This window comes from Sciurus vulgaris, assembly GCF_902686455.1.
Source record: "Sciurus vulgaris genome assembly, chromosome: 7".
Lineage (NCBI taxonomy): Eukaryota > Metazoa > Chordata > Mammalia > Rodentia > Sciuridae > Sciurus > Sciurus vulgaris.
The window spans coordinates 100,359,784-100,383,997 of NC_136467.1; the positions used below are offsets into that span (position 1 = coordinate 100,359,784).

At 36.1% G+C, this 24,214-nt stretch overlaps 1 protein-coding gene across 1 annotated transcript in view; it reads right to left on the bottom strand.

The window, feature by feature from the left end:
- Window positions 1-8,644: 8,644 nt before the first annotated feature.
- Window positions 8,645-24,214, bottom strand: part of LOC306665863 (DNA primase large subunit) — a 136,881-nt gene continuing 121,311 nt past the window's right edge. The window contains exons 7-8 of the mRNA XM_079147487.1: window positions 16,478-16,546; window positions 8,645-9,282 (exon numbers count right to left, since the gene is read on the bottom strand). Of these exons, the coding sequence (XP_079003613.1) occupies window positions 9,058-9,282; window positions 16,478-16,546 (294 nt within the window). The 3' untranslated portion in view covers window positions 8,645-9,057. The remainder of the gene's footprint in view (window positions 9,283-16,477; window positions 16,547-24,214) is intronic.

A 24,214-nucleotide genomic window follows, 5' to 3' on the forward strand; every position in this document is an offset into this window, starting at 1 on the left:
TGCTATATAGTATGCAGTGTATAGATTTTATACATGCTATGCTAATTTTATTTCTAACTTATGTTTTAGATGCTATTACAAATGGTGTTTAAAATATTTTTTTCAATTTCTAATTGCTTCTAGTATATAAAACTATTTTTACACATTGTCTCCTGTGAGCTTTACTAAAGCACTTCTTCATTATGGCACCATTAGAGGATTTTTAGAATATATAATCCTGTCATCAATGAATAAGAACAGCTTTCTCTTATCTTTTCCAAACTGCATGGCTTCCATTTCTTTTTCTTGTCTTATTACACTAGCTAGGATACCAAGTACAATGTTGATGAGAAGTGGCGAGAATGGACAAACTTGTCTTCCTTGTTCCATATCCTAAAAGGAAAGTGTTTTGCCTTTTACAATTATGTTACCTTTGGGTTTCTTTAATAGATGCACCTGGATCAAAGAAATTCCACTTTATTGCTTATTTACTGAGAATTTTGAAAATTAACAGATGTTACATTTTATCAAATGCATCTATTGAAATGATCATGTTTTTTTCTCCTTTTTTAAGTATGGTAGATTGCATTGTGTGATTACTGAAACTTAAACTGGTCTTAACAATTGCATAATAAACCCGATTTGGTCATGATATGTTGTTCTCTTTTAGTATATTCCTGGATTTTAATAGCTAAGATTTTGTTGAAGAGTACTACTTCTATGTTCGAGAGGCTTCCGGATCTGCAATTTTCTTTTCTTGTAATATGATTGCCTGATTTTGGTTTCAGTCAAGGCAATGGCAGCCTCAAAACCCATAACTGGAAAGTGTACTGTCCTCCTTTTATTTCTGAAATAGTTTGTGTAGACTTGGCATTATTTTTTTCTATAATGTGCTGGATTTGTCAGTAAAACCATCTGAATCTATTTCTTGCAGGAAAATTTTAAGTTACACATTCTATTTTTTTAATATTTCTTAGATGTTGATAGACCTTTATTTTATTCATTTATTTACATGTGGTGCTGAGAATCAAACCTAGTGCCTCACACATACTAGGCAAGCACTCTACCACTGAACTACAACCCCAACCCACACATTCTATTTTTAATTAATGTAAGGATATTCGACTGTTTTTGTTTTCAGTCATTTCTGGTAATTTGTATCCATCAAAGATTTTGCTCTTTCACCTAGGACACAGGGATTGACAAACTATTGTCCAAAGGTCAAATCTGGCCCATTTCAGGCCAAATTGAGCTACATTCATTTCTGTATGTGTTGGATATGGCTTTTCACTCTAACAGAATGGTTGCAATAGAGACAGTAGGGCCAACAAGTTTAATAATTACATATTGGTTTCAAGACTGAATTAGCAAACCTCTAAAGTGCCTGCTGTCGGGCTGGGGCTGGGGCTTAGCAGCGGAGTGCTTGCCTTGCATTCATGAGGTACTGGGTTAGATCCTCAGCACCATATAAAAATAAATAAAATAAAGGTATTGTGTCCATCTACAACTAAAAAATATTTTTAAAATAAAGTACCTGCTATTAGATAGGCTTGAAATAAGAGACTATACAAGTGGGCTTGGGGTCTGCTGTATTCTCCCAGATTAAGTGACAGAAATCTGCAAATAGTCTTTCTCATCAACTTTGTTCTCCTAAATAATTAACAGCTTCACAAACAGGCTGCTTTTCTTCAGTAAGGGTAAGGTCACCCCAAGATGTTCTGTATTCTCTTCTGCTTTGATGCATTTATATTCTGCAATATGATTTGGATAGAAGCGGTATATATAACCCCATTCTTAATATATTTTGATGTGCAGATCCAGTTACTAAGGATAACTTAATTTGTCCTTAATTTATATCACTTAGATTTAAGAGGCATGCTTAGTACCAAGAAGCTGGCTGTGCTTCAAAGCTTCTAGGTTCTTAACAGGGCTAGGGACAGGGGCCATTCACCTTCATAGCACAGAGAGCTAGGTGGGGTACCATAAGAACAGAAAGCTAAAGGTTTTCTCTTTGATTTCAGTGACTCATCACCCAGGTCACATCTTATGGAAGACAGGTTTTTGTGTTCAGGGAGAGGGACTGAATTGAGATAATAGGGAAGATGCCATGGTGCAGACAAGAGAATAAATAGTGTATTCGTCTGACAAAGACAAGAGATGATGTTAACTAGTATTGAAAGACAAGACAACTCGGGCTCCCCCATATGTTTGTTTGCCAGGTCTAGATTATTTCATGACACCAAGGAAACCACAGTTAGGAAGGTTGGTAGTAAAAACTTCTTATAATTCTTTCTATAGATTGTTTTATCTGAAGAGCTAGCTAAGTAAGGGCTCTGGAATTTTTGTTCTGTGGGACAAAATTAAAACAAGCCAGACACAGTAGCACACAGCTGTAATCCCAATGACTTGGGAGGCTGAGGCAGAATGATTGCAAGTTTGAGGCCAGCCTCAGCAACTTGGTGAGATCCTGTCTCAAAGGTGGGGGGCCTGGGGATGTTGCTCAGTGGTAAAGTACCCCTGAGTTCAGTCCCCAGTACCATCAAAACATAAATAAATAAAACTTGCCCTTTAATACACAAAATAATATATTTGTTGTAGTTTCCAAACTTTATTTGGATAAGCTCCTCAAAGAAATTCAGAATTCTTTAATAATAGCTAACAGTTTAGATCTTGTATCAGAATATATAAAACAATTGATACCAGCTATATAATTAAATTTCACACCAATTCTCTTCATATACTAATATCCCAATTTTATAAATGAAGAAACTGAAGCAAAAAGATTAACTAGTCAAAGATAATCAAAGTCAATTGGTCTAGTTGAGGAAGATCTACAGTTGGGTGTCTTGACAAAGAGACCAGTCCTAAGGCCCTTGGTGTGAGATTAATGATGGAGAAGAAATTGTGTGGGCCACAAGAGTCACAGTACCTGAAATGTTGATGAGCCAGTTCAGGGACCAACCCATTTAAGTACTATTTAAGTCCTTGGAACTTGGGTACCACACAGCCATTAGTTTCACTGGGAATCATATGTAAGTTCACTGATAAATCTCAACCCTAAGAGAAAATTTTAACAAGCATTCTACACACTAAAGCTCAGGTTGCCTCCATTTTCTCTAACCCTGTTTGAGCAACTTTTCATGAAACAGTGGATGGCACTATTAGGAAATCTATCAGTTTCATCATTTGCAATTCTGCATCTACTCTCTCAGGCCACAAAAGCATCAAAGGTGTGGAAATTTCACTCTGGATCCACTGAGGAGTCCTTTTTGGCTAAAACCTTGACAACTGATAGCCACCCCACCCCTATTACCCACCATAACATAGTCTATATAAGGGGATCACTCCAGGGAAGAGATCTTCAGATGGATGTCCTCAAAACAGGGAAGGTCCATGTATAACATTTGTTGGAAAGGTTTATTGTCAAATAACATCTAACAGTTACTGGTTCCATGTGCCAGACTGTGTTCTGAGTGTGGTATATATAAATAGATATAATACTGCCAAATAGAATAACCTGTGAAGTAGAGTTATTATCCCCATTTCATAGGTAAAGCAAAAGTAGTATGGGAAAGTTAGGGAAATTGTCCAAGGTTACAAAGTCAATGATGGCTCCAGTATGGGGCCCAGAGTCCATTCTATCCCTATTTGTACATTTTGGAAATAGTGAATTTAAGATTGCTGTGGGATAATAATCAACCATTCATTTACTATACATATGCTTATGATATGTTATGCATCATGCTACAAACTAAATACAATGCTAATTATTATGGATCCAAATATGAAAATGATCTCGTTTCCTGTTCTCAAGAATTTTGCAGTTCAATGAAGGGGAACATAAAGGTAAATAGATGATTATATGTATGACAAGTAGTGATTTTGTAAGTATAACTAATGTGTGTGTGTGTGTACACGTGTGTATGTGTGTATAACATGTTAGATGGCCTACAAGGGACAATGATCCCATACTGGGATCATCAGAGAGCTCACCAAGCAGAACAAGGAATGGAAGGGTATTCTAGGCAGCAAGTATTAACAAGGGTAACAGAGGGGATGAAGCACAAGGTACATACCAGGAAAGCTTGCTCAGAAGGGCTCAGTAACAGGATTGGATTATAGGATGAGATGAATGGCCAGAGACAGAGCTGGAGAAGGAGGAAGGGTAGGCCACAGGGGACCTCATGCACAAAATAACAGGCAGCTGGACTTTCTCATAAAGGTAATAGAGAGCCATATTTGCTTAAGCAGACACATACTCTGGGGCAGGGGTGGAAACAATTGGGTTACATTTTGAGGAAGGCTGTGAGGTGGAGTATAGGGTAGGCAAGTGGAGATTCTGATGCTAAGAGATGATTCTCTTATCACTTCTAGCCATAGAAATCTAATGTAGTCCAAGCAGGGAAGGGAGGAGAGGAAATGGTTGAGAACAGGGCCTCTCAACCTCAGCACCACTAACATTTTGGGCCAGCTATTTGTTATGAAGGCCTGTCTTGTAGGGTATTTAGAAGCAGCTTTGGCCTTTATCCCTAAAAGACAGGGGCAGGTCCCCTCCATCTGTGAGAACCAAAAATATTTCCAGACATAGCCAAATGGCTACTTAGGGCAAAAATGCCCCCACTTTTTGTCCACTGGTTTAGACATACTGTTATTAAAACAGAATTAATTGAACTTGGATGTGTAGTGAAAGTGAGCAAATAGTCATGGATAATTTTGACAACGACAAAAGAGTTGAAAAATAGAGAAGTAGATGTGGAAACAAAGAGAACAGGTTGGATTTTGGATACACGAAGTGTGAGATACATGTGGGATAGTCAAATGAAGAAGCCCAACAGGTAGTTGGATGGGTCCATGTTCGGAGTAGAGATTTCAGTTGGAGACAAGATCTGGGAATTATTTGTACATAGATGGGAAGTAGTGACATGGGAGTGGAGGACACTCAGAGAGACCAGTGGAGTAGAATGAGACGAGGTCCAGGCAGGAGTTAAGGATGACAGAGAATTATTAAATTGATTCAATACATTGAAAGAAAAAATATGAGAAGCTTGCATTACTATCCTTTTAAAAAAGAAAAAAATCTTGATATTCTCTGTTATCAAAGTATAAGCAAAATTTGTTTTTTAACTGTGCATGGGGGTGCTAGTCAGAAATATGTGCTTGAGATGGTTTGTTTCCTCATTATGGAGAATCTTAAATGCAATATTTGTTGAGTTTATTTTCTTGATGCTTTCAGTGCAAAACTAAAACACAACCTAACCTTATAAAGAGCCTCATAGTTCTATTATGGTAAATGAATACCAAGAAATGCAAGGTTGAATTGAAAAATCCATCATGCATTTATTAGCAATGGCGTTTCACTACTTTGTCATCAATGTTGGAAAACAGTACTGAGTTGAAGGCTCAGGGGAAATAAAGGAGCTTTATAGAGAGACATATTCTTTAGCCTTTGATAAGGTTCTGCAGTGATAACTCTTGGAGAAAATAAAATGTCATGAAGCAATGGACAAAAAGAGCTTACAGGATAGAAAGCAAATCTAATAATAGGAAATAACATCACTTTTGGCAGGAAGGTCAGATGAAGTGGGAAGACAGTTTCCCACAGGTGACACGATTTCCATACCAAGCTAACTGTCTATAATGCCAGTTATGGTGAGAAGTCTTAGAACTAGGATGAATGCTGGCCAAAAAGGAACTCAACATTGAAAAGAAGGCCAGATGCTCTGGGTAAATAAGTGATTACCTGAATGTAAGCTAGGTACCCTTGCAAGATATATTAACTCTTCATGCCAACATTGTATCACTGGAGATCCGAAATGCTGCTGTACATCTTTCAAAGGGCATTACAAACAAACTGCACACCTGTTCCAAAAAGAACCACCACATGCTGTGGTTCTGTGTTGAAAAGAAAGCAAACGTTGCTCCTGAAGTCTTCTCCATATTACCAGAGGGGTATTTACTATTCTGCAGCACAGGACCCTGTGCCTGCCTGTTTCTGTAGAAACCACTGGACTGCCTGCCTGGCTGCAGCCTGTCAACCTTTCCTTTCCCTTCCTCTGCCATCATTAGAGAAGAAGTTAACAAATGGATCTAATTACCACAGTGGTTTGAGGCTTCTCAACTTCTTTTCCCTTCCAGCTGTAAAGATGTCCTCAGACTGAGCTTCACATTCAGAGCTGCTGTCAAACTCTTACTTTAATGGGCACTTAAATTTAATGTCAAGCTGATGCCTGTGGAAGACCTTGATTAAATTTGCAAACAGTAGGATCTAACCGAACCAGAACTTGAGTTGTCTCATTTCGACTTTCAAGCTTAAATCCCACAAGTTTTCTTTTCTTCTTTGCAAAGAATTACAGAAGTTTGCTTGCAAAGACCCTGAGTATCAGAAAGAGAGTAGAGTGTAACAAGCAAAACACCCTGACTGCTTTGAGAGAAGAAATCCCTTAGCTTATTATAATTCTATATGAATTAAAGATCTTCCCATGTGCTTTATTCCATTACCAGTTCATTCAAAATCTAAAACTATTCACTTTCATGACTATAATGTTATAAGTAGTCCTAAAAAGTTTACTTGCACTCTTCCTAATGTACTTTTATGCACATGGTAATTAAGTCTTGTATGGGCATGATGAAAAATATAGAAAAACAAATATGATCATGTCTCCACTAACAATGCACTGCTTCAACCAGCTACAAATTGCCAACCTAGTTTCTTTCCTCTATGATAATCATGCAGCCTCTTTTCATTGAAGAGGTAATAAAAGCTAAAAGTTAAAAGATCTGGAAGACTCATATTTCTCATTGGCTACTGTTTGAAGAGGCTGCTTTTTTTCTTTTTGGGTTCTTCCCACATCATTCGATGCAAACAGGTTTGCTTTCAAAGAAAACAAATCAAAATTGTCAAGACCTGTGAAGCATGAAAAATAAATTGCTTTTGCCAACTCCAAAAGCACCAGAAAGGCATTAATTTCTATCTTCTTACATAAGCCTCTAACCCCTATCCTCTAATCGGCAGACTTCACAAAATGTTTATATATTCTTCTGTATAAAACATGGTCTACATGACAGGAGATCAAACCCTATTACTAAGAAATTGAACTTGTAAATACAACTAATATTTAAACAAGTGTCATTCTGGAGTTGAACTAGATGCATATAAAACATTCAAGCAGGATGATACAAATTCTCGGGGCTGCCAGCATAAAATAAATGTTCTACTAAGACACATCTACCATGCTATTAATGGCCCTGTCCTTTTAGCTGGTGGGAGCATGTGCTTCATAAAAGGAGAACATGAGGCAGTAGAAAATAATGACCTTGCAAAGTGCTGCCAGAGAAGAAACACCGTCTAAGATTTCTCATGCAACTACGGTGGTGAGGCTGCTTCTAATATCTCCCTTCTTTCAACACAGCAGAGACCTAAGTTTCTATGCTCAGCCTTTTAAAGCTAACTTAATTTTGTGGTAAAAACAGCTCTTGTTCATAATATTTAAAAAAAAAGACTTGTGGTTCTGCAGTTCATGGTAGGCAGTCATTGGATTCCTGTTGAGAACTATAAATGATGAAAGGTATAGCAGATGGTTTCAGAAGGGAGAGATTTATGGAAGTAATTTGTAGTGGAATAATGTTATTTTCTGAACTAGGTAATAATAATTCACAAAGACAAGCAATAGTTCAGATAGTATCTCATTTAATTATAGGTTACTAAATATTTCCAGAAGTCTTTTGACTCAAAAGCCTAAAATAAAAACCAGATCAGCTGACACTTTTAGTTTGAATCCTTTTCATATTGATGCAGTTCATCACCAAGATAAAAAAAAAATGAGGTGTTCCTAACAAGTAGAGTTTTTTTAAGTACAATGTCCTCTTTTCAATTTAGTTAGCATCTGACTTGAGGATAAATAACCTTTCTCTTCTAAAAACAGGACTGAAATAGACTTAATATTTTTTCAGGGTAAATATAATCCAAGGTAATAAGAGTTACATTTCAAACTGTTACATGTCTTAGAGCCCAAATCCTCTGGGTGAGTCAGTAAAGAATCCAGGGAGGAGATCAGTTAAATAAGGGCATCTATGAGACAATGCATGAATTACCAGGGAGAGTCTAGTCCATCTTACTACCTTGCCAGGGATGGAGCAGGGCTGAGCCAGTGTATCTGTAATTATCCACAGTGTTTGCTAAATGTCACTAATGGCACTGAAAGGCAGGGTTTACTATTATATCAGAATTTTTATTACTGAAGTTAATGAATTTGCCTATTTGGTAATTTACAGCAACCACAAAACAATAAGGTATGGAAGCTGGAGGGTGGAAAAAATACTTTCAACTTAAAACCTTCTTGTTTAGGAACTGTCCATTCTTCCTTAACCTGCCCCCAAAGTACATGGAAAATGACAGCAGATAAGGAATGCCATTATTTATATAATAATCCTATTCTTTGATAAATATAACTGGCTATATAAATTCTGTTTCTCTTAATTCTCAAGTCACAAGTGATTTCAGGAGTTTGCTATCATTCAAAGGGGTCAAAGTTCTTCTTGCTTTACTCAAACTTTTTTAAATTTATTTTTTAAAGATCTTCACTGGTGACTGGCAGTGGAACTGAATATTCCAAACACTACTTGAACACTGAGGTCATGAAATAAGACTCCCAATTACACACAGACATAGTCACATACATTTTGATATTTATTAGCAGAAATGGTCCAGAAAAGAATTGGGTGAAAATTACAAAATGAGAGTAATTAAAATAAAGGTTGTTTAGCTGCATAGTTTCTGAGAGACTTCAATAGTCCAGAAGGCTATTTTGATTTTCTAACCCAGGACTTAAATCAAAATATTCAAGAGCCAGATTTAAACAGAATCTTTTCACTTTCTATTCTGTCAAAGCAAAATACAGTGAAGGTCTATGTTTATGCCTGCAAGCTTACTTTGCTAATAAATGTGCATACATGTATGTCTACATGAAATGGGGTGGAGAGAGAAGTTAAAAAATATATAAAGGTTAAAGAAATGGACCAAAACTTAAAAATATGAGAAATAATGGTTGGTGGGGGAAAGGGTACTTAACTGCCTAAGAATCATGTACTGAAATAATCTTCTAGTCCCTCCATATCCATTTCCAGGGAGGAATTTAAAGAGGCCAGAGCAGATGATGCATCCTTGCGTTTCTGGACACTTGGTTTGGGTTGAGGAGTTTCTGGTTGGGTGGATTCCTTCTTGTTGTCTTTACCACCATTTAGAAGTCGTTGACTCTCCAAAAAAAACTGATTAGGATGACTCAAAGAAAAGCCACAATCATCTACCTGTATAAAGAACAAATTTATATCACATCAATCCATAGCAAAGGTATAAAGGGGCTTCAAAAACTGTCTTAGCCCTCACTTAAAACTTAATACCTGCAACATGCATCCCAGCTGTTCTTGTAACACTCAATCACTACTTATCCCATGTCATTCAGATGGAGCTTTAACCACACCCCAAACTTTCATGGCTCCCAATTTGTATATCCAAGTCAAACTTCTGCACCTAGCTCCACTTTCCTATCCGACTCCTACTCAACATCTATACAGCTATCCTACTCAACATCTATACAGCTATCCAAGCTTAAAAACTCAACATCCTGCTTAACATAAGAGCAAGCTAACACAAGTTTGAAGTGTGAAGCTTCTGTGAACCTTCAAGTCACTTTCTTCACATTCAACCCGTTTGTATGACTGAGTTGATCCCATGTAACACCCAACCTAACTCAAATCCCTGCCTTCCCATCTGCAGGGAGTTGACAACAAAATACCATCTATGCTTGAGCAAGTGACTTTATTTTATTAAAGGTACTTTCACTTGATATTTTTGGAAACTTAGAAACTGTACTCTTTTCCTCATCTGTCTTATTTGCCAATCTTTTTGTGTATCACTCTTTGTACTGAAGTGACTTGCACATAGTAGGTTCTAAAAAAAAATACTTGCGCCCAGAACTAGCCAGTGTATACATTTCACACATTAATTGAAGACCTACCATGCACAAGGTCATATTATGAGCTAGCAATGTTTCAGTATATGAGAATGTATTTGACTAAAACTAAAGAAATTTCATATGCTTAAAAAGTTTTCAAAAATGGAGAAGTGATAAAGGTTAGGAAAAAAGCCTGTTACACTCCACAGTGGAGAGGGACTTCAGTGGAGATCAAGGAAGGAGGAAGGGTTTTTAAGGAAGTGCTGTCTGAGTTGGGTCTAGAAAGATGAAGAAGGTAAAAATCTGCAACGAGTGAAAAGGCAATATGAGCAGCAGGACAACATGAGCCAGGAGGAGAGGGAATGTCCTGGGAAAGCAAGTAGTTCACATGGCCTGGTGTGAAAAGTACATAAAGGGGATAATGGGAAATGAGTTTGGATACACTGGCAGGGACCAGACCTAAGAGAGTCTTGAAAACCAGGGTAAGTAGTCTAGACCTAATTCACTAGACAACAGGGAGTCACTAAAAATCCTTAAGAAGGAAAGTGGTGGGATCAGAGTGATGCATAATCTTATGGCAGGTTAAAAGGGATTGGCAAGGGAAAGGAGCTGCTGTGATGGTTCAGAAAGAACCTTCCTGATGGGTGAACCACCAAACAAGCAAGGTCTCTTGTTGGTAATATGTGAGCACCCAAGAGTCTCTGATTCTCTTTAGTTAGCTGTGAATGTTGGGCCAATAATTTTAGTTATTTCACTGTGTAACAGACTGACAGTATACACACTGGCTTTATGAGTTATTACACAGATCACTAAGAAACAAAATCTTGGCTTTTAAAAAAATTGGATGCTTGATTTCAAAATGTTTCTTGAATGTGTTTCTTATTGATGTGATACATCTATAATTTTTATTAACAATGGAGTCATTTGTGTACTTTTTTATATTTAATTTCACTCAATTCATTAATAACTGGGAGATCAATATAAATGTTGCATCTGCAAAGTGTTTCATGAAAAGTTTACTGCCTAACACATTTCAATTAGAAGGCCTTACATTTTACAAATAGAGAGAATTAGAAATTAGGAGGGCCCTGGAGATGCTTTAAATTCAACCCTCTCAAAATAAAGACTAGGAAACTGGTGTCTAAAGAGATAATATGGTTTACTCAGTCATAGAACCATAATTGGATTTGCCCAAATTAAAATTTAGGCCTTTTGATTAGATCATTTACATCAGTCTGAAATCTGTGTTAAAAGCTTTTAGGCAAAGTCAAATAAACTGTCAATGGTATTTTATCCCCACCCCTCCAAAAAAAAAAAAAATCCTGAAAAAAAGAATCTGATTCCTGCTGTAACATAACACACTGGGAATTTTCTATACCTTGCTTCAAGTTGTTAAATTTTTCAATAAACCTAACAGGACTGACTCCCCAGATTAAATGGAATCATTAGATTTCGATGTGGACAAAATGAAATATGATCTTTATTAGTCTCCTAATCTGTGAAAGGAGATGGTGATAATAGTGCTATGTAACAGTTAGGATGGGGAAAATCAAGGGAATATGAATGCAAAAAGAGTTGTTTATTCTATGAAATATAAATTAAACAGAATCAAGAGCGGCAAGTCACTTGAAGTAGAATTCTCAGAAGGATAAGAAGGAAGATCTTGCTTTGTATATATCAAGTTGCTCTGCAGTTTAAGAAAACCCAAACTGGAAATTGTTGATAGTGTATAAGTATGAAAGAAAGATGAAATTAAATTTCAATCATAAAACCAATACTCAAAAGGTCTTGTCCTCACACCAAAAGATTAGCAAATAAAGAACATTTAAATGTCTTAACTTTAAAATATATTTCAGGAATTTTTTTTTTTTTTTTTTTATGAATCTCCGTGTGTGTGCATGTGTTTGTGTGTTTTATTAACCATTTAAAACAGTGCTTAGGGTCTTGGAATGAGGGTTTGTTCTATGGTTCTGTTTGGTGTGTTTCTCAACTTTGTTTTAGGAATGCATTTGCCATTCTTCACTCATTTTTTTAAAGCTTGGTATGGTCTATTAAGTTGTTTGAAAATATGAAGGACATTATAGTTTCCTTTTTACTGAATTATTTTCTTGGCTTTTTTGGTATTTTCAGTATTTCACTTTTATATTTGAAGGAAGTACATATGGTTGCCATTTGGCTTCCTTTCATCTTGCTCAGGAAAATAAGCTTTTTATTATCTTGCTCAAGAAAACTTTTTAAGGGGAGGGGAAAAGCATAAACCAAACAAAATGAAAATAGATCTTGCTTCGATTTTTTTTTTTTTTTTAAGAATAGAGAGGGAGTCTTATCCTAATCCCTCATTTAATTTATTTCTGCTCGAGAGTCAGCAGTTATTTTCCTTCTCATAAGAAAATAAAGGAACATGCCATTTGCTTCATTCTAGATTTAGAAACATGTTTTGAGTATTTTCATGATTGTTTTCTGTGAATCTTCTGTTCCTTGCACCTTTTCTTGCTTGGTTGCTATTGGTGGTCAGTGATTTCTGATTATGTTTTATACTTTTTGTTAGACAGTGAGAGATGGAAATTCTGTGATTCATTTCATTCTACCATACTGTGATAGCTTTGAGTCACTCTGCCAAAATACCCGAGATAAACAACTTAGAAGAAAAGGGTTTTTTTTGGCTCATGATTTCAGAGGCTTCAGTCCATGACAGGTTGACTCTATTGCTTTTAAGCCTTTGGCAAGACAGTATGAAATGGTGGGGACCCATAATGGAACAAAGTTGCTTACCTCAAGGCAACTGGGACACAGCCAGGGTCCCAATATTCCCTCTAAGGGCATACTCTCAATGACCAGACTTCCTTCTACTACATTCCACCACCTCCCAATAGCACCATGGGCTGGGAAGCAGACTTCAACACATGGGCCGATGAGGGACATTCAAGATCCAAATTATAGCACATACTAACTTGGAAGGTACAAAGTACTGTCAAGAATCTAAAATAAGATCAGTTTGGCTGGTTATAAACTTTTGATTCTATGTTTAGAGAAATGGGAGCCATCAAAGGATTTTTGTGCGGGGGGTGGGTGTTTACCGGGGATTGAACTCAGGGGCACTCAACGCTAAGCCACATCCCCAGCCCTATTTTGTATTTTATTTAGAGACAGGGTCTTGCTATGTTGCTTAGCACCTTGCTTTTGCTAAGGCTGGCTTTGAACTTGCAATCCTCCTGCTTCAGCACCCCCAGCTACTGAGATTACAGGCATGCACCACTGAGCCCAGCTCCATTAAAGGATTTTTTAAAGCAGGGTACTGAAATGATCAAATTCCTTTTGTTGATCACTCCAACAGCTGTGTGGAGGAGGAAGAATTGGAAGGGGGCATCTGTAGATTCTGGGAAATGAGTTAGGAAGCTATTCCAGGGTTCCAAGTGAGAGATGAGAGTGGCTTCTAGCCCAGAATTCTAATTGGTATCTAAAATGATGACCCTGAGTTATTATAAAAAGGCTTAAGTATATTTCACATGTGCTGTTTTAGATTGCAGGAAAATATGATAGGTTTTAACAATATTTCTGTAGAGATTTATATAATGAGGAAAAAATATGCTCAGCTGTATGGAAATATAAGTCTCCAGAATTACTCAATGGTCAAAGAAGTCTATTTCTAAAGAAACTGTTTTCAATTAAAATTCAGACTAATTCACACAAGGTCTAGTGTTTTCATTTATACAGAAAGCAGGAAGAAAATAAAGAATACACTACAGTATAAAATTTTAAACATCACTCCCTAAAAATACTGAGGAAAACAGGTTTCTAGCAGGCTAGCTTTTGACATGTTCTAAATGAATATCTCTCAAGCATTTGCTTGGAATCAACACATGCTGCACACAATGACCTTCACACAAACATAGGTCTCATATTTCTGCCACAGTAAATGTAGATTTTGAAGGAATGGAAGCAATATTGTTTTACCTATGGGATATTTGGGTTTTAATCAAGAGGTTTTGCAATGACAGCTTATAATGAGGCAGCTGGTATTACCAAAAAAGCCATATGGAACTATCATAGTGCTGCTGCAAATGGTATCAATTAGCTGGTTCATTTTCAAAACTTTCATTTAAGTCAATTTGATCACAGAGGCCTCAGGAAAATAAACCTATGATTTCATTGGGAGGGGGAAAGTATGGCAGAAACCTGACAATAAAAACAGATTCTATTTTTAAATTTAATTGGAAAAAATAATAAATGAAGGGAGATATTCACATCTAAAAATCTATAATGAGAGATCTAGTGAATACAAACAGCCTTTTTATTTCATTGATTTATATGCAGTTTAAGTTAGACTATTGCTGTATGTGAGGATTTAGATACATGTCTTTTCAATATCTTCATTCATCTAAGGCAAGTTTTAAAAATTGGCAATACTAGCAACACTCTTGTGGGAATAATCAATAGGAGAAATACTACAAAAGCATATTTCAGAACTAAAAAAAAAATCACTCCTTTTAGTGACTATGTCACAAACTCAATGTTTAACTGCATATTTTATTGTTTAAAAAGTAAAGAGATTGGATAATAGACCTCAATTTGTGAAAGTTCTAAAAGAGTCCACAAATTATTGAGAACACATATAAAATTAAAACTATCAAGTGTTGTAGCAGCCAAATTAGGGAATGCAGTCTTTGAGGGTATGAGTCATACAAAACTGGTGCTGAAAATAGCAAACATGTGGCTTATCTGGTAAGATTATTCTGATGAAACTAAAGATAATTTGTTTCTTTTTTGTGTTTAATCTTTTAAATTTTGTAAAAATGTTTTTCAATAATATTTTCTAAAGTTAGGAATAGAAGCAAAAGGACTGGACCTATTGCAGACCAGGTTCTAGCTCCATATCTTCTATGCATAGGTTGGACAAGTCACTTAGAATCGTTAGGTCCATTTTTTGGTACCTAAACCATGAAGGTTGGATCATATGACCTCAAAGTCTCTCCATGTTGGCTATTCTACAATTCTGGGTACAATTCTTATTGCCTCAGCAGTTATTACAAATCCAGTATCAGATATCATGGAACAGCACAGCTATGATTAGTTCACAAGTCTTATATTATCTAGCCTGGGTTCAAGTCTAAGTTCATCCCTGTAAGCAGCATGACCTTCAACAGGTTGCTCAGCTTCTCTTTCACTCCTAAATGGTGTTTCACTCCAGCTGTGGTGTAGATTGAAGGAGCCAAAGTATCAAAAGAACTTAGTGCTGTGCCTGGCACACATTGAGAGTTTTATAGATGTTTTCTGGTATTATTATTATAGTTGTAAGTAATATCAGAGAAGATATCTTTCCTCTGAATGCTTATAAAGAAATCCTGCAATTATATAAAACAATAGAAATATTTTGTGACAATTCAATAGAAAACAGGAAAATAACTGTAAGACTTAGTATGGTAGCTGAGTGAATGCATCATCTATTTGAGGAGGATCATGGGTCCCTGAGAAACCTGGTAAATACCACAGACTCCACCAAAATGCACATACACACTTGGAGACAAACTGAAGAGGTGAATGAACCTCTGAAGTCCATTGCTGCATGTCTGTACCAGGTTAGGAATCCATGCTCAGGATCAGCAGTTGTGATCTGATGGTCAATGGGCTGAAACTGAATGCAGCTATGTTCTGTTGGCTTGCCCACGTGTATACTTCTAACAGGACAGAAGTTCTTCAGTGTACCACGTGATTTCCCCCACACTATCTGATTATAGTCTCAGTCAGCTTCAGTTTTTTGGCTTATTTGCCTGACTTCTGAGTTTGCTTTCCACATTTCAGATCTTACTGTGTGACACACTGAGTCACTCGGCACTCACTGAAGTTACCTTGCATGCCTTTTTGTACTGAGGAGGTTTGCAAAATAAAAACCAAACACATTTCTCTGGTTCTCTTGCAATTAGGAGTCTACATGTAACCTAGTTTCTGCCATGCACATAAATGAGACTTGGGAAGTATATGAATAATGTGACTTGGCAACCACAAACACATTTTTGTAATGAAAGATGGAACAAGTCTTTGGTTCTTCTGGCAAAGGTTGTAGGTCTAACCTAGCAGGGTTGATATGCTAAGACCTGAAGATCAAATCTAGCCCACCACCTATTTTTATAAATAAAGTTCTATTGGTTCTAGTCATGTTTCATTTATATATTTTCTAAGACAGCTTTTGCATTTTAGTGGCAGAACTGAATAATGACAGAGATGATATGGACCATAAAACCTAAACTTTTTCTGTAGCTAGATTATAAAAAGTTTACTTCTTAGCCTTATCCTTGGATACGGGGTAGTGGGTAACAGCTGCCTTAAAGAAGGATTTTCTCATTATGTGGCTTCTCCTAACTGCAATATTCCTGGTTCTCCAGCAACCAAGCCTAGTTCTCTGGTCCTTTAATAAATTTTGTAATTTACCTAATACTATGTCATAAATTCCTAAAAATTGCTAGAAGGGTTTCCACTGCTGGAACTAAAAAGTGAGGGATGAAATACAGAAATGACAAAGAATTAGGCTATAAAGTAAAAAATTTACTTACGTTATGTATCATCTCAAAGTACTTCTGACAGGCTACCTGGTAGTGTGTCCCCTTTACCAAATCCAAAATCTAAGATGAATGAGGAAAAACAGAAAGAAAAATCACAAGTTAAGTTTCTTCTTAACCACAGTAGCTCGCAGGTATTGGCCTTTTCATAATCTTCATTCCAGACAGGAAATGCAATAAATCATATAGCATGTTGTACTTCTGCAGTCTGGACGCTGTGATAATTTTGACATTATATAGTAGCTATTTGGGTCAGCATTAGACCACAGATGACAAGTGATAGTAAGTGATCTTTCTGACCTACCAACTGTGAATTTTAATAACTTTACCTTGAGAACAAGATGAAAATAGATCCTGGCATTATGACTCTGACAGTTATTGTCAGAATATCATATTGCAACATCTCTTCCAAAATTTGTAGATATAAATCTAGTAATCTAATGGTTGGTGCATGAAGCAATCAAGTATACTATTTAGATTTTTATTTCCCACATTACTTGTTTATACAGATACAGAATAAAATACTGCTGTGTGCCCATCAGGAAAATTTAATATAAACCCTTTGGACAACTATCTGTGAAGGGGAGTCCTTCTACATTCAATCAGATTTGTCCTTTTTAAAATGAAGTTATTTCTAGTAAAGCCCAGCAGAATGTGAGAGTGAACAGTCTATTCTGAACACCTATTAGGAACATCATCCTATCTTTTGTAAATACAATTTGCTGTTCAATTCTACTTCACATAATCTCTTCAGAGTGGTGCCAACTCCCATCCTTATCAGCAGACTGCAATGCCAGTTGAAAGTTGGAAAGTTTTGTTGCCTCCCTGCCCATTAACAAATACGTAAAATGTATATTTGGCCTATTTATCAAATGCAGTAAAATGCTGGAATTAAGAGATAACCTCAAATGAAGGGAAATGTAATTCTGCAGGAATGTTAATTTCTACTCCCTTTCAAAAGGCTGACCTTCCTGTCACAATAAGAAGTGAACGTGAAATCTCAAATTCCTGCTACCCTTATTATTGAATATAGCTTTACATCTTTTGACAGAAACACAAGAAAATTACAGTTGCAGAGGAGGCATGATGCAAAACTGACAAGAATGTGCTTAAAAGACTGTTTTTCTCTGGTTGTCTTATAGATTACATTTCTGAATTTCATGTCACCTTTTATTAAATCTTATATGAAAGGCTTGTGTAAATGCCAGCTAATCAGAGCCCAGGATCCAGTCTACCAATTTGACTTATATTTCTTGAATTATTAGAGATGAAATAATGAGACTAAATTGTACTGAATCAATTTAGTTTCACTACAAAAATGAATTTATAGAAAGAACGCTCAACCATGTGGTAGACAGGTTCCTTTTTTATGTAAAAAGCAATAAATTCCACATTTTATTCTATATATAAACATTTCTGTTCCATGTTTATAAATTAGAAATACATTTAAATATCTAACATTATGTACATATAATGTAAAACATGTTTGGGAAATAGCCTATGAAGATATACTTGAATCATGAACACAAACATTAAGCAGGTGATATACACGTATTTAAAAAGTTAGTAAGAAAAACTGACATAAGCCACAGAATGTGACAAAAGGAGACTTGTTTTATTTGAAATTCACTTGCAAATCCATACCATCTTTTTTTTTTTTTTTTTTTTTTTTAATCCCCCTGTACTGGGGATTAAACCAAAGGGCAGTCTACCATCAAGCTACATCTCCAGCCCTTTTATTGAGACAGGGTCTTGCTAAGTTGCTGAGGCTGGTCTCTAACTTGCAATCTTCCTGTCTCAGCCTCACAAGTCACTGGATTACAGGTGCATACCACCTCACCTGGCCAATCATATTCTTACAACTTCACCAATCAGGTCATAGCATTATGAGGTGAATGAAAGATCCTATATATGTATAAAGATGTAATGATAATGAAGACAATAACCTTGACCCCATTGGCTAAGAAAACTATTCTAAGACAGATAAATATAGGCCTAAGGGAATGAGGCAGTGGAGGAAAAAACCAATGAGGAACAGAGATGGAGACAAATAAATGAGCCAATGAGAAAGACTGCTTTGAGGCAAGTAGGCATTATTGGCAGATATTATTCACAATTCAGAGACGAACATATTTATCCTCTTAACATAGGGGTGTCTGTGTCTCATGAGGGACAGTAAATTTTAAAAAGAATTAAAAAGTCATGTGCAACTTAATGATCTTGCCTTCCTTAAAAGGAACATTAAAAACTTACATGCTTTTAAACTTAAAACAGGAATTCTGTGTCATTGCTTAAAAAATCCAACTAATAAAAATATAATTTCAGATTATGATCTGTATTATACAGATATAGGAAAAGACAAAAAAGTTCTTGTGGACCAATGAATGGTGCTTGTCATTTTCTTTGAGTGAAATGGGAAGACACTACAATGTTCTGAGCACAGAGGAGAGAGAATTGACATTTTTAACAGATCCTTCCTGTCTGCTGGGCTGGGAACTGACTGGAAAGGGCAGGCATAGAACAGGAGTTCATTACATGAATCCAAGGACTAGCTGATGGATCCCTGGACCAGGGTGGAAACAGCAGTAGTGGTAAGTGGTCAGATTTGGAGACAGAAGCACTTCCCACTAATGGTTATAAACTATTTCTGCAAAGGATATAATCTGCATGAAAATGCTCAACAGGAACTTGTTCTCCAAAGTTTTTAAATAATGTATTATATAATACTCCTCTTTCCCTCCTTTATTTAGAAATTGAATGATCTCCTAGAAAGGGATTTTATTTAGGAAAAAATTGAATAGTTATTTAGGAAATTAATTATAAAATGAATGAATAAAATAAAATGAACTAGTTTTAAAACTGTCTCATATATTGGCATTTACACATAAATGTTAAACACCAAAAATACCTACTAGTCACTACACAATGTGATCAACAGAGTATAACATGTGATATCCAAAGTCTTCGTGTTAGTAACATCTCAGATGCATGTCTGCTTGCTGACTTCAAAATCTGCCTAAGTGATTCTGATGTTCTACCTTTTGTATATGGAGTGCAACTTCATATTTTTTGTACTTGATTTTATTGATTTTTTCTGATATGAACATCACCAGTAAACACTATATTAAAATATTCTGCAGGTATGTCTATTTTGAGGATGGCACCAATATAACTTGCTGGTGAGTTGGAAGATTTCAAGGCAGGAAACACAAAGCTAAAAATGGAAAGGAAAGGAAAATTAAGGTTTGAGCAAGATACTTAAAATTCAGTTTTTGATAGAGACGAACTTAGAAATTTGGCAAATGCCATAATCTAAGAAGGACAGATGGTCTGAGACAGATTCTGTGGAAGAATAATTTGGGGTCAGAATTAAAATACTCCAAAAGGCAAAGAAGTGAAAAAGATCATGTAGCCAGGCAACAGTACTTTTTGACACGGTTCAGTTGTCCCAGCATAGCTTCTGAAGACCCAGACCTCCATAAAATAATGGCTCCTGTATCAGGCCATTTTCTGTTGCTATAACGAAATACTGGCTCACAGTTTGGGAGGCTGAAAGTCCACAATTTGGCAGTCTCATTTGTTTGACCTCTGATCACAACAAGGGAGGGAAAAGAGCCACATGCATAAGAGATCACATGGGAAGCTGAAGAGAAGCAGCCCAGGCTGCTTCTTTTGATAATAATCCACTCATGGGAACTGTATTAATCCCTTCTGAAGTTGAGCCTAAATACTTTCATTTAGGCCTCACTTCTTAAAGGTTCCATCACCTTTCAACATTGTCACATGGAGGTCTAAATTTCCAGTTCATGAGTCTTTGAGGGACACACTCAAGACATTCCCAAGGCTAGCAGGCAGAGGCTGGCCCAGAGTGAGGGTCAAAAATACAACTGATCGAGAAAACAACAACACAGAGGTGGAAACTCACTGAGAGAAAGAAATATGAAGAGGAGAAAGAAGATAAAATATAAGGAAACAAACAGGGAGATGAACAAACCAAGTGGGAAAAAAATGTGGAAATATAAAGATGAGATAAATAAAATGGAGTCCACAGCTTGCTATTTATGCAGCTTGTAAACATCAAAGTGTACCCCACAACTTACAATATGTGTTTCACTGAGCAATAGCACTAATCCTCCAGTTTTCATATTCCATTCAAAAAGGACCAAAGGACAACAAGATCTCCTACCTGCATATAGTATTAATTCCAAAGTACAGTTCTCTAAAGGTCAGAGGAAACTAAATTGAGGGCCAACTCTGATGCCTGGGCTAGAAGGTGCCTAATTCTGCTTTAGAAACATATAATTAAACAATCGTATCAAATACAGGCTTATTTGAAAACATAAAATTGTTAAAGACAAATTTCTGTGAAGATCTAAAAATACTGCTCAAATGGCAATGACTCTTAGTTTTTAATACCAATATTTCCAGACTAAAACACAAAAAGTTACATAATAGTTGATTTATTGTTCCAGCATATTTCACTAGTAATCAAAAGGCTAAGAAAAGTTGAACAGTAATGACATCAAACTATATATTAAGGTAATTCAGATTCTTTACCTTTTCTCTCTCTCTCTCTTTGTTCTATGAGTTAACCAAAGTCCACCTAGAAGAATGTTCGATTTTTAAATATAAAGCAATGCAGTTTTTCATCTTCACAAAAGAGTTCATTGTATTTGTATTTGCTAAGTTTGGTAAAAACATTAATTATACTTCATCTATGTTTGATCCCCAGGCAATTTACTGTTGTTTTTTTTCCCCTCACAGAGAATTCTAATATGGTGGCTAACCAAGATATTATTACATTCAAGCGCTGAAAAACAAATAGGTAGTTATTTTTCTGATTATTATGATCTGAATACATGTGCTATGTTCATCAACACTGCTGGGAAATGCCATAGACACAATAGAACTCATAGAAATATGTAACATTTTATAACTCTGAGCTTCTTTCTTCCTAATACTCCCTAATATTTCATGCCAGGTGCAACTTCCTCTCTGCCTTTGCTTCAGTGCCTGCCAAAGGGGTTCAGATGATTACCTGGCAGCAGAATGTGCCCACCTGCCCACCGTTGGCTTTGGTGAGATGCGTGCTACACAGCTAGGTAAGCTGTGATCACCAATTAGACATGCAGCTAATCTATCCCTAATTCAAGGTCACGTTCTGTTTCATATAGAAGCAATAACAACCTTGCTTATTCTGAAAGACACCCCCTTTCAAAACTACATCAAACTGGTATTTTCCCACTCCATTTCTAACCTTTCCTTATTTCAAAGGTGAAATAAAATGTGGTCATGATGTCGAGACTGGAACACTTTCAAACACATTACTTTGCTCCGATTTTCTCCCATAATCGGCATAGCCTGGTTGCTCTGCTGTGACCTTCACTTACTGTCAGATCAGGGCCAAGTTTCCCTCTCTTGAAGATGCACTTTCATTCACTTACAACATTATATGTCAAGAATTTTTCTGACTCACTCTTTATTGTCTGTAAACATAGTTATCTGATTGAGCAGATTCTACCTTTTCCTCATCCTTCTCTTTTTATTGCAATGCTTCTTGATTTATCCTTTCCTCACTCAAAACAGCTTGTACCTGCTACCAGAGTAACTTTCCTAAAAGCCAAGCCTAGTTTTACCTGGCATTGTTGGCTCTAAGTGGAGGCTGGGGCACATACTATTCATTACAATTTACAGCTCTTTCTCCTCAGGTCTCGGTCTCCCTCTCTGGGCTCCCCTCTGCCCATATCTGGCTTTCTCCACAATGTGTTGTGTGGAATTTTAGCTCATAAAATTCTAGTGATGACTTCTTGGAGAGTCTTTAATACATTATTTGATTTGGTTTAATCCAGAATTATCTATTTCTTTATGGCAGGGCTTGTAAGGGCAGTGTTAGTCCCCAGAAGCCAATTTTCATACATCTCTCAGGACAAAGGTTCCTCAAAACACACCCCCATGACTTTAACAGGCTTGCCTCCTGCAAGTCTCATACTATTCCCTTATCCTGGTGTAGTTTTTTTTTTTTTTTTTTTTTTTTTTTTTGGGGGGGGGGTGTCACATTTACTTATCTGTCTCCCTTACTGGAATATCAGCTACATGAAAGCAGAAGTCTCCTTAGTTTTATTCACCTCTATATTCCCAGTGCCTTCAGCAGTAACTGGAATATGGCCGTTACCCAATTATTATTTGTTGATGTCAGATGAATGTTGTTTCTTTTGCCTAATATGCCTTCCTTCCTTCCTGCCACCAGAGAATCTCTTTCAAGCCCAATTCAAATATTACTCCCTATGTGAAGCATGCCCTCTTGCTCCCTTAATAGAAGACCTTTCCCCTCAGATTCTACAGCTAACACTTTAAATACATTTTTTTGTAATGTGCTTATCATACTTTATCATAAACAGGTACCAAGAAAAGAATTCTGATAAGCATCTTAAACTGCTACCCCAAATATTAAATTTCTCAGTGCAGATTAATATCAACATTTTTAGGTTAAAGAATTAAAACTTTTAGGGAACATCAACAACCGAGTGAACTTGGAGGGAAAGATAAATGAGAATACATGCAAAAAGTCTGTGTTGAGATAAGAAGGAAAGTATTGCCAAACCTGATTTCCATGGTTCAGTTACTAATTATTACTATGACTTGGGCATTCTTTTTTTCTTTTTTTTTTCTTTGGGGTGGTGCTGATATATAAGAAAAGTAAGGCAGTTCACAATCACAGGCTCTATGATCTTTATAGAAGTAGTAAAAATATTTATTCTGATGTAATAATTATTCTAATAGATCTTATAAAAAGAGATGTATCATATCTCTTAGATATGCTATTGGAAATTGGAGCAGAACTTAAAATCTGTCACTTAAAGATTTTTCCAAGGGCTAGAGAATGTGTAAATATGCCACAATGAAACCCACTATTCTCTATAATTAATACATACCAATAGATGGCCAAAAGATATAGAAATTTTAATAAGAAATACATTGTAAATTGATGGTAAATAGCATCAAGTCTAAAATGGCTTAAAACTCAACAGAACAAAAATCTGAAATACCTGCTTTATGAAATAAAGTTATCTACTATAGGCAGATAGGCTGGATTTTATGTGTGTCCTATCAAATGACAGTATCATATGTTGTTGAATGAAATTCCTCTGTTGCTATCAGCAGTTTCTCATGTAATAAAAAATTAACTATGTAAAGTTGCAAAACTATAGAGTGCCGGTTTTTACAAAAGAATACATTTCCCATTTTAAAGCAATTTTAGTGATTGTTTTAATTAAAATGGCATGTCATTTGACTTTCAAAGTGATTTCTTTGAACTGCCTTGATCAACATAAAATAATTTTCAAGTAATTTATCTGTAATCTTTTTTTTTTTTTTTTTTTAAAGGAAGAATATACACAAAAATCAAGTCAGATGTTTAGTGATTTTTGTGTTAAAGCTAAAATACAATCCTGGCCTGCTATCAATTCCTGCTCAACTTCCAATCTTTTCCTTAATGCAGTTCTGAGGTTTCCCAAGAACAATGTACACATTTTCAACCACAACACTAAGAAAAACAAAGCTAAGTACAGCAATCAAAGTACTGTTCTCATAACTCAGAAGAGGTGTTCCTGGAGATGAAACAGACACAAAGCTGCTCTTAAAAGCAGTTACTGTTTGCACAGTAATGGACAGACTGAATATCACCATCCATTGATAAGTACACCTTACCTAAGGAAATCATAGGAGTTTTTA